The sequence below is a fragment of the Agrilus planipennis genome, unplaced genomic scaffold (genome assembly GCF_000699045.2).
Source record: "Agrilus planipennis isolate EAB-ADULT unplaced genomic scaffold, Apla_2.0 scaffold34, whole genome shotgun sequence".
NCBI classification, from domain to species: domain Eukaryota; kingdom Metazoa; phylum Arthropoda; class Insecta; order Coleoptera; family Buprestidae; genus Agrilus; species Agrilus planipennis.
The window spans coordinates 1,522,977-1,534,549 of NW_020439170.1; the positions used below are offsets into that span (position 1 = coordinate 1,522,977).

The 11,573-nt window shown below is 35.2% G+C and overlaps 1 protein-coding gene and 1 long non-coding RNA gene across 2 annotated transcripts in view; one reads left to right on the forward strand and one right to left on the reverse strand.

The window, feature by feature from the left end:
* LOC108735134 overlaps window positions 1-11,573 on the forward strand; it is a 478,298-nt gene that overhangs the window by 36,977 nt on the left and 429,748 nt on the right. The window lies entirely within an intron of this gene.
* Window positions 5,768-11,573, reverse strand: part of LOC108735133 (hemicentin-1-like) — a 283,534-nt gene continuing 277,728 nt past the window's right edge. The window contains exon 14 of the mRNA XM_018466969.2: window positions 5,768-7,625. Within this exon, the coding sequence (XP_018322471.1) occupies window positions 7,545-7,625 (81 nt within the window). The 3' untranslated portion in view covers window positions 5,768-7,544. The remainder of the gene's footprint in view (window positions 7,626-11,573) is intronic.

Genomic DNA, 11,573 nt, shown 5'->3' on the forward strand with positions numbered 1-11,573 from the left:
CCCTGCCGCGGCTGCTTTGGCTACAACTAAAGGACAATTATTGTATTCGCACTGGAATGAACATCAAGTTTATGTGCGTGCATGTATGTGCGCACTTAATTGTATATGTGTGTGTGTGTGTGTGTCGTGCACGGATGTGCCATAATTATCCGCCCCGATTGTTCGAGCTGTTTAATTAGAGTGCGACGATCGCCGCTGTAAGGTCGCTGTCGCTGACAATCACAGGCCCAATTAATTGGTATTTGTAACATCTTCGGTCAGTGGCGCGTGTGCGTTTTGCATGTATCTATAATATGGGAAACCGTATCTCTAATCCGTACATTGAAACGTTTCGTCGTCAACTGATGAGTGCGGCATGCAGATGTTCGTAACGTAATGTCACAAAGCGTGCGATGACGAATTGCCATTTGGGTCGTACCGTACTCGAATATGTTCTGATTCAATTGATGCGCGGTTACTTAGCATTGACTTGGTCTGTATTTTACTCGAATGTTAATGATTGATAACTGCGAGAGTATTGTGCAAAATTCAGTATTTAAAATGCTCGTTTTAATGACATAAACGAAAACGTAACCGAGACTGCTTAAAAGTGACTTTGTTTAATTGAAAGAAAAACAGAAAAGTAGTAAAGGGTGGGCTTCTGTGAACTCAAAAAAAAGGCTATTCTACCAGGTGTACATGCTTAAATCCTCTGTTTGCTTATAAATGGCTTCAGTGAGCATATCAAGCTGATATGTACACGCCATATTTTTTTTTATGAGTACGACATCTGTCAACAATAGTCAGTTCACATCATCATTAATTTCATACAAAAACATACTTTTTCTTTTACATAAGTTCCTAATCATGTCTAGTTTTGTGCCAGAAAAAAAAGGATTTGCGGAAAGCTCTACTTTTCTGCTTCAATTTGAAGAAATCAGCCGCTTTTTCTTCTTACCTAAGAATCATGATACTTTTTATACTCAAAAAACTACAAAGCATACTCTGAAACTCATTTTTGAAGATTTAATTTTTGCCTGAGATCAGTTACCCAATGTCCCTATTAAGCTATTCTACTCTTTATGATACCTTTACGGAGAAAACTAAATTTTTATGACAATATAAAAATTACAATTTCGATTGTAATTTGCCGTAGAAATCGTAGAATTTATTAGGTAACTTGTAATAATTTCAATTTTGACTTTTTTAATATTTCGTGTTTCTTAATTGTCACAATTTAATTTGTAATATCAACTAAAATACCTACTAAATTTATTTCTGCTGGGATTTTACGTTTACAAATTCGGGTCCAAATTGTAATTTTTATTATTTTCGCTTACAAAGCAACGGTATAGTGGGATAAATTGTAANTTTCATTTAGGAAGCAATGGGCTAGTGGGATAAATTGTAAATATCGCTTTAATATTCAGGTAGTTTTTCCTGTTTCATTTTCTCCGTGCTGATAAGGCGAAATAGAGAAGATATAGTCTAAACAAACAAATGACAAAAGAATTAATACTTTTTCTTCATTCAAGTAGTGGTCAATTGAAACATGCACATTCGACACATTGTACTTCCGCTTTTAACACATAATAATCCTTATACTCCTTTTTAAAAGCAATTCATATGGAAAACAAGTTATTAATGTTGAAGCATTTCGTAGTATTTCGATTGTAATAAAAAATTATATTAATACGACTATGCTAGTATACGACAGGGATAGGATAGTAAGGTTAACTACCCTAAAGTGTAAGCATTTTATCGATTTTCACGAAGGAAATGCGCTATGTACAGTGAATAGAATTGTAGTGTACTGATAAGTGGGACATAGCAATTTTACTCTAATTCAAATTCCAGTCCTCTCCTGGCACAATATTCAAAATTAGTGTATATATGGCATTAATATATAGTGTATATGTATATACGTATATGTAAGGGTGCATTAATGCGAATGTAGTTTAGTAGAAGACGAGCAAATTTTCGGCGTATGAATGCGATCGTCTAGAAAGGCGAAAGTTTCAAGATATTAAAGGTCCAAGAAGTGGTTTATGGTCGCCACGTTTACTGCATTATTACTAAAGTTTCGGTGATTCCGCGAGATTATGTCAGAAACAAACAGAAACTTTCCATCAAGTGGACTTGGAAATGTGCTCGATGCGCTCTCATATTGTTCCCTTTTAAATTAAGTTACGATTGGTGCTTAACGACGGACCGCGGTTTCAGAACGGAATTACCCGTTGGATTTCTTGTAAACAGCTAACTTACTTTCACTCTTTTAGATCCAATTGGATATCCGGCCGGCAAAAATCAACGCGATCGGTGGGGCGCGGCGTTCAGCACACGGTGTTGTGTATCGGTATCAAGAAATTCAGATAACTCAGGATGAAATAAGCAAAAATTCGAAAAAGATTGTTAAAAGTTTATGTATGTGGAGCACAGTTATGGTACGGGAGCGAAATGTGGGCGACGGAGGGCAAAAAAGAAAAGATTCGTTCGAAATGTGGTGTTATAGGCGAGTGATGAGGATACAGTGAATAAAGAAGGTCGGAAATGAAGAGGTATTAGAAAGAGTAGGAGAATAGATGGCGCTATGGAAATCAATAAGAAATAGACGAGTTAGTTTGGTAGGACACCTTTTCAGGCATGAAAGCTAGTTAGAGACATATTAGAGGCAGAAACAGGAGTTAGGAAGCGTAGAGATAGACCTACATTACAGACAATTTCAATTTGTTAGAATTGTGACCTTGAAGAAATCTGCGCGAAGATAGAAAGAATACGCACTAAGCGTGAGCAAGACAGAAATAGTTGGAACAACCTTGAACGAGCAGAGCTTTCAATGGGCGGTCTTAGGAGATCGGCTAGAACTGTACAGTACTAGACGAAAATATTTAGCAATTTTTTAAAAGAAAAATGTATATAAATTGACAATAGAAAACAAAGCAAAAGTTTTATAGGTGTGTAGAGCGTTAAGTTAATCACTTGTTATTATTTTTTTAAATAAAACATATTCTTAAATTTTAACGAGGCAGTTTAAATAATTTTGCGAATTGTACTGTACACTTTTGTCTAATTCTCGCTCGATGATCGGTGTAGAAATGAGCTCCGCAGACAAATATGATTGAATTTGGAAATATGCTACAGCGCATCCTAATAAAGAGAAGGGGCATATCTCCAACTTCTTGAAACGAACAGTAGATTACTATTCACAAATAGTTAGGGATGTGGGTTGTTCTAGTTTTAGGAAGATGTGAAAATTACCTTAGGATAAGAAAGAGCGGAGGTATACGTATCCAACCGTTCTTAGAACTGACGACTTTATGATGATGATCGGAGAATTGAAATCACAAAATTACTCAACTTAGGCGTACCATCTGGAGTATAGAAATATTATTTATATATTTTATATTGATACTGTCCTGATTCGGGATGGTGTGTTTGATCCTGATCCCTATAGCGATCGCCACTACCACCGTTACGGGCATCATCACCGCTACCGCCACCGTTACCGCTACCACCGCGATCGCGTTAGTTTGTACCGTCCCTTAATCTATTTATCAAATATGTGTATTCGAAGAAGACTGTACCATTCACTAGCAAAACGCACCTTTTGCTGCCATTCAGATCGCGGTGTGATCTAGCCATTTTGCTGCATCTTAGTGAAAGCCTGATTGTATCACAGCCCATAATTATGCGTGAACTGAATATTTTGGAGATACGTATTTTAATATTCGCATGAAGGAATGATTACACATAAGGGTAATTTTTGAAAATGTTGCCTTTTATATTTAATTAAAAGATTACCTTTTTTAAATCAAATAAAAAGCATTAACTTAATGCAAAGACGACAGAACTAAAATACGAAATGAATCATTATTTTTGTAGGGGATTAAAATCGACTTAATAATAATCCTTTTTATCGTTGGAATTTTATCGAAAAGTCTCGTCATTCCTTCTACACAAATGCGGCGGTTTCTGTCGCCACTGTCTCCATCATTCTCCCTCCGCGACGTCCGATTATGAGTTTTTCAACCCTCGTTTCGTGCGTTTAGTTTCGCGGATATCGCGATCGGCGGGAACATAAATAACAAGGGGATGGCTAGCTTAGAAAACAGTCGTTTTCGTTGCGGTTATATGCTACGAGCGTGCAAATAAGTACGAAGTTGTTTTTGACTAACGGAACACCGCAATGTGTCTCAATGGCATCGTACTTTTTTATGTGTAACGTGTTACCAATCAGTATGCAAGAGCATCATCTTATGTCTTTTTAAAGGACCTGATTGGTTAATTAGATCTAAAATCTGTTTTAAATCATTTATTATGATTTATAATTCTCTCTCGTATCCCGCTTTTGCTGAACCGCGTGATGGTGGTTGATAAATTACTTAGGAAAATTATGTCCTAATTAGAGTTGTTTAAAGTTTCAATGAATTTGCGCATAAACAACGTATGCACTCAATAATAAATTAGCACATCACCGCCGGGCGTTTCCCTGTTAATTATGAGATCCATTTGTATCCGTATACCCACTGGAAAAATATGGTTGACGATCTAAACGGTACAAAAATTAATTGCTTGATTTTATAATAATAAAAAAAAGAAATAGTCTGTCGTTTTTCGCAGTATTTCATTCATTCATTACACGTAAATAATGGATTTGAATACTCCCGCATGTAGAAAATACCGGACTTGATAACAGACCCAATTCTGTACCAATAGTGGGAAGCCAATACTGGTTCAAAGTTTCGGCCAATCTTCAAATACCAAGGCTATTAAGTATATTATCGCTTCGACACGTTTGGCTCAATACTGGGGCAGTCAGGCGTTGACTTGTCAATACTGGTTCAAAGTTCGAGTAATATCCAAATGTCAAGGCTTGATGTTTCGCCAAGTTTGGTCCAATACTGGACAGTCAAGTATTGGATTGTCAATGCTCGATCAAAGTTCCGTCATGTTTCGAGTGTCAATGTTAGGTATCTAAACGTTTCGTCAAGCTATATCTAATACTGGGTAACGAAGTATTGGCCAAGATAGAAAGCCACCCAGTAGCCCAATATTGGATCAATTTTGTTCGTCAAGTTTTGACATAATATTTGATCCCCATTCTTGAATTAACATTGTTCACTAAGTCTTGATACAATTTTAGCTGCTCAATCGTAGGTTAGTATTGTTCACCAATTCTTGACAGAATTGGCTGCCAAGTTTTGGGTTAATATTGTTCACCAAATCTTGACACACTATTGGCTACCCAGTTTTGGATGAATATTATTCAGCAAGTTTTGACACAGTATTGGCTACCCAGTTTTGGGCTAATATTGTTCACCAAACCTTGACCCAATATTGACTACCCAGTTTTGGATTAATATTGTTCACCAAGTCTTAACACAAAATTGCCTACCCAGTTTTGGATGAATATTATTCACTAAGTCTTGACACAGTATTGGCTCCCAGTTTTGGGTTAATATTGTTCACCAAGCCTTGATCCAATATTGGCTGCTCAACCTTGGGTTAGTGCTGCCCAGTCATGGATCAAACTTGTCCACTAGGCTTGGGATAAAGGGACAAATCAGGCATTTACCGTATTTGGTTCAACATTGGTTGTCAATCTCAGACCAGAATTGAACGATCTTGGGTCAAGCTTGGTCTTGTAATTTCCTACATAAGTTACTACTATTACCACTTACCTGTTATGTGATTGTAATAATCAAATGGGGAAGTAACTAAAAAACAAAAAAAAACAAAATCTCTTTAAAGAATATAGTCATAAAATAAAAAAAGAAGGTTTCCGCAATATATAATCGTTTATTAGAGATGATTTGCACAATTTGTACATTCACATTTAAGTTAATATTTAGTTTACATGTACATAATTACTAAAAATGAATTGTACATATTATGGCAGACTTAAATTTTACAACTATACAGAAATTTATCAGCATTGCCCCCAGGAAAAACGTTCCATTCGAAAATAGAGCAACAGTTAATCCGAGTAACATCATTTTTAATCTCTTAATATTTTCTTTAATTTACAATAATTATCAAACAACAAACAAGGCTATAAAGAACGAGACATTGACCACGTTGAAACGATTTGTCATGGGGTTTTTTCAGGGAACTGTAGATACAGTTATCGCAAAAAGGAATGTAAAAGTAGTGGCATTTAAATATATATATATATATATATAAATGTTGTAGCAAATTGCTCAGTTACACTTATTGTTAGGTAAAAATTAAGTTGATGAAAGTTACTGTTATTTTTTTTGCATCACTTTTGATTGATTTTTACTACAATTTTCAAACAACCTCAATTGATTTCTAGTCATTATTACAACGAATAAAGTGTTCTGTTTATAGATATATACATAAGTACCTTGTATGGATTTGATTGGTTTTCAATTTGCGAATTTTATAAAGTAGTGTTAATAAATATTAAATACATATAAGTGAAAGATTATTGTCAAAATGTATAAACGATGATTATTAAGCAATCTCACACCAAGAAGCACCAAATTACTGCCTAACTTTGATCTCTCCTCTTTCTATTATTATTATAAACACAAATTTCTTTAATTGAATCTATTGATTGCGTGCAGTTTTACAGCTTAATAATCACTCTGTATACAAATCTTTTTTAGAAAGAAAATGCTAAATACTAAATATATTTATGATAAGAGTGTAGGCACTCTTTATGACTAGGTTTTCTCATTTTATGCCGAATTTTTATATTTCTAATTGACCTGGTGACTTTAATTGACTTTCTCTCCAACAGAAATTATTAACGAAATAAAGTTTCATGCTGAAAGTTTAAGATAAAGATTAAAATTGGAATTAGATGTAATCGTTAAATTGTAAATTTTTATGACGGTGCGACTTTTATGATCTTTTATTTAACAAGCAAATACAGCAGTAGTATATTAACGGTATTCTAATATCACATTACAACCTTATATAAACTAGACGTGAAAATTTAAACAACATATATTAATTATTTATTATTCATATATAGCTATTTAGATTATTTGGACAAAGTACACTGTAGGCAAACAGCCCCATTTTTTTATTATGTATATCGCATGTTCAGGGTGTTCAGAGCACCATAAACACAACAAATTTCAACTGCAATGATTCATTCACAATCAGTAGAAAAACAGACATGTTCTGTTTTAAAATGCGTTTACACTCAAATAAATTTCAACAGTTTGATTTATACAACAATTTTTACCCTTTTTTTATAACTTATCCTCTAATATATTTAAATTTATACATACGTCTCTGATTGCATCCACAGTAATAATTAACGAACCATATTTTGCTAATGTCGTATCTAAACTCTTAAAACAGATACCCCGATAACAAACTCTACTCGAACAGTTTCGAATTCTACTTTATTTGGCACTCTGTTTACGCACGCCACTGCACCGCGACGTGTTCGCTTCTGATATAAAATTACAATAAGAACCTACTTGATTCGCCCTATCTACGACTTTTCTGTAACAGTCCATTTTTCAGCGTCTTTGGTGGTTGGTGAACAACAGGCACTTTTGTCTTTAAATCTACTCTTGTTTAGGTCAAAAGCGTGTTGTTGTTACAGTACGGGGACTCATTATTGATGTGCCCTTTGTTAAACCTGGGCCGGAGCAAGGTACCATCTGTAAAAAAATGTATTAGATTGAGCATTAAATATTAATTGATCTGAAACCAAATTGGTCGAATATATAAGAATCGTAAGCGACTTAATCAACGATAGAAAATACCTGAGTAACTTAATGACATCAATGATATTACAAACATTAGAAAAGAGGGTAAATGTCTAGATGATGGCCCCCACCCCCAAAGTGGGTGAGGGTGGGTAGGATCGAAAGAGGAGGTCCCCACCACTGTACCATAAAAAGTTCATGGCGGTCTCACCCCCATAAAAAGTTATGGATGTTAGATGGGGGTGGGGGTAGGGGGATCGAAAAACGTTAGGAGGGATCGAAAGAGGATGGTCACCTGAGTAAAACCCCATAAAAAAATTGCGGCGGTCTCACCCCCATAAAAACTTATGGGGGTTGAAAGTTGATTATTTTGACAATTTTCATATATTATAATTCAAATAAAATTCAATAAAAAAACTATTTTCAAGCGGGTGGAGGTGGGAGATCGAAGGAGGGTGGTCACTTGAACAAAACCCGATAACCTAACCTAACCTAACGTAACCTAACCTAACCTACCCTATTGATAAAGACATTTAAATAATGTTTTATATAACTTTCTCAATATTTCTATGTATTTTTCACTAGTTTTACCTTTGAATATTGTTCAAGAACGACTATATAAATATTTACATGCCTAGAAATGTATAAAAATTGGCATATTTATTAACTTTGAACCCCCATAACTTTTTATGGGGGTGAGACAGCCACGAACTTTTTATAGTACAGTGGTGGGGGAGACCTCCTCTTTCGATTCTCCCCATCCCCACCCCCTTTACCGAAAAGAGTTTTATACCATCAGCATAAGTTCGAGTAAATTCGAGTTTACTAAGAAGATCTAGTTAAACACAATAAATAACATAGGCCCTAAGTGGGAACCTTTCTTCTCCGAGCCAGCACTGCTGGTGGACGGGCACTCTACATACCCTCTTCAGCCTCCTTTCAGAAATTGTGGGAATGGGTGGGTGGTGGTTCGGGTGAGAAAGATGAGACGGACGAAATGAAGACAGAAGAGAATGAATGATTATCTGTGGAATATTACTGCCTCAGCATTTGCCTAAGTGATCCAAGGAAACCACGGAAAAACTTGGACCAAGGCAGAAGGACCCGGACCCGGAATCGAACCGGCGTCCTCCCGAATGCTAAGCAATGGTCTAAACCTCTAGGCCATGCCGGTTGGTAAGTGAGATGTCAACCAAATTAACTTATTAGACTTTATGCCCAAGCTTATTACTTTAGAAAGAAGTAAACACTTTTGAAAACTGTAATAATTCGCACCATAATCCGTAACTAAAGCATTAAATAATTTGCAAAATATACCTACCGAAATAGGACGATAACTAAGATATTTTACACGTAATCCTTGTTAGTAATATTAAGGAAAGATTTTGTCCAGAATTTTGTTATAAAACAACTCCATGTAATTAATAGAATATCAGATACAGATACAGAAACAGAAATCGTCTCCGGTCGTATTTTTTCCGAATAAAACCGCTTAGTACTAGTTGTAATAAAGCATTTTTAAAAGGAATTGTGGTATAAAATCAAATAACTTTAAAATCCCTTTGGGAAGCTACGAAATTTCATGATATGAACGAAATCCATTTTCCGATTAAAATATCAGTTCAGCCGTCGAGCAAAATCCGATGCCTGCAGACATGGGTGCGTGGTTGAGATGCTTCGCGGTTAGAAGCAATCAATCGGTTTGTGTAAGGGTGAAGGACTGCCATTAGATGGCGGAATAATGCGAAGGGTTTGAAAACGAAGGGTTCAACCCAAACGAATGTGTTATTCATAGCAGAACGTAGTACATTAAGTGAATTGTCTTCCAATTACTCGTACCTGATTTTATCAATTCGGACTAAATTCAGAGAGTAAATAGTATATATAGGTATGTATAGTAAGGGATAGAATATTCTCCGACAAATATCATACAATCAGTGGCTGTTCATGAATACATATATGAAAAATTACAATGGAGCAGGAAATAAGATCAGAAATTTTGTTAATAAATATTATCTGCTTATCTGAATATTGGGGGTTCGGACACGAAAAAGCCATCATTTTATTTTATTCAATCCACATCAAACAGCACTTTATAGGTTATTTAATGGCTGGGAACAGCTAAATTTAATTAATAGCTATTAGGTTCAGAAATTAAACAGTTTTGCTTTTTTCTTCTCAGAACATAACTAATATGTCATCATTGCAAACAGTTTTGAAATTTAATATTTTATAAATCGAGTTTCAGTAAAATAAAAAGTGGTAAGTGGAACATCTTATTCTTTTTTAAAAGTTGTTTGAAGATTTTCTATGCACACTCAAAATTATAGGTTTAACTGACAGTGTATTAGGGATGTATTTAAGGTGATAAAATAAATATCGAAATTTCGTTAATACTTCAAGAAAAAATATTGCGTAATAACGCTAAAAATGATGAAATACCTAAATACTTTGTAAACAATTGAAATCATGAATTCATAGCGTTTTGCGTAGATTCGCGGTTTTTTAACATTATTCGGTTTATATACATCAGAGGGAGGTATATTTGGGCTGAAATTGTAGCGTTTGCTGACACGTCACTGTGGAAAATGTGGTAGATTTTTTATTAAAAAATATGTATATACTTTCGAGAAAACCACTGAAATGTAAAAGCAGATAGGTAAACAGGTAGTGTGGCTACGAATAATAAATCTTCTGCAAATGTTGAGGTCTCTATTTCGATTGGAGTACGTAAGTTGATAGGAATTGTAGTAGCTCTTTTAGTATATTACAATACTACCCTTTGGAACGGATTATTCATAGATTTACAGTTTATTTTGTCGTCCAAGGCTAAAAAGAATACGACACCCTTAGGGATACCCTTAGAGATTTCGAACAGAATTATTAAAACTGTTGAGAAGTTCGGCTGCATTGCAACATTTAAAGCTAACTTCAAGGGGGCTCTAGTAAAGTATACTTTTACTCCTTAACGGTAAACTATAAAAGGAGTTAGTTGACTGATCTACGATAAAGCTACGCGGCTCCTTTCGAGATGCGGGATCCTAAAATTTATAAAATTCGTGTCTTTGCTTTAGCTTTTAAATTCGCGCCTGCTAGAATTTCATACCGCGTGTAATATCCACGTCGAGATCGTTTAGCTTCGGCGTAAAAGGCTCCCTAACTTATTAAACGTCACTTGTCAAAAGTTTTCGGACAGGTATCTTTTTTTATGTTAATATTCTTTTAACGTCAACGTGAATAATTCACCATGTTTTTAAACGAAACTTTATTTCTTTGAATAACCGTAGCCAAGCGGGGAATTACGTTTAAGTTTACTTTTTTTTGTAGCGTCTCTCATAAAAAACCACGATCGTTTTGCATAATTTAACGTTGAGAATTCAGGCATATTTTCGACAAACGACGAAAAAAAAAAGGAAAGCAAGTTCGGGAGATACCGATAAGAAAATTTCGCGTTCGCCGAAAGTGAACATACAGGATATTCTCGTGTATGTTCGGAAAACGGAAATGATAATTTCTACGTGTCAAATGAGAAGATGGATGTGTCTTTCCATTGACAGATTGTGAGTGTTTTTAAACTGCAGGTGGGGTTCTCCGATTGTTAAGGAATACGAATCTTATTTTGTGAAATGTCAACACAGGAATTTTATGCCATAAACATTTTGGTACTTTATTATACTTTTAGTGTAAGGTTTATTGTTTTTGTACTTATAGAAATATTTCCGAAATCCACTGTCATCATCATCATAAGGTCATCAGTCCTAAGACTGGTTGGACACGTACCTTCACCCTTTCCTATCCTGAGCTAAACTTCGCATTTCCCTAAAACTAGAACAGCCCACATCCTTAACTATTTGCGAACAGTAATCTAATCTAGGTCTACCTCTACCCCTCCTAACTCCT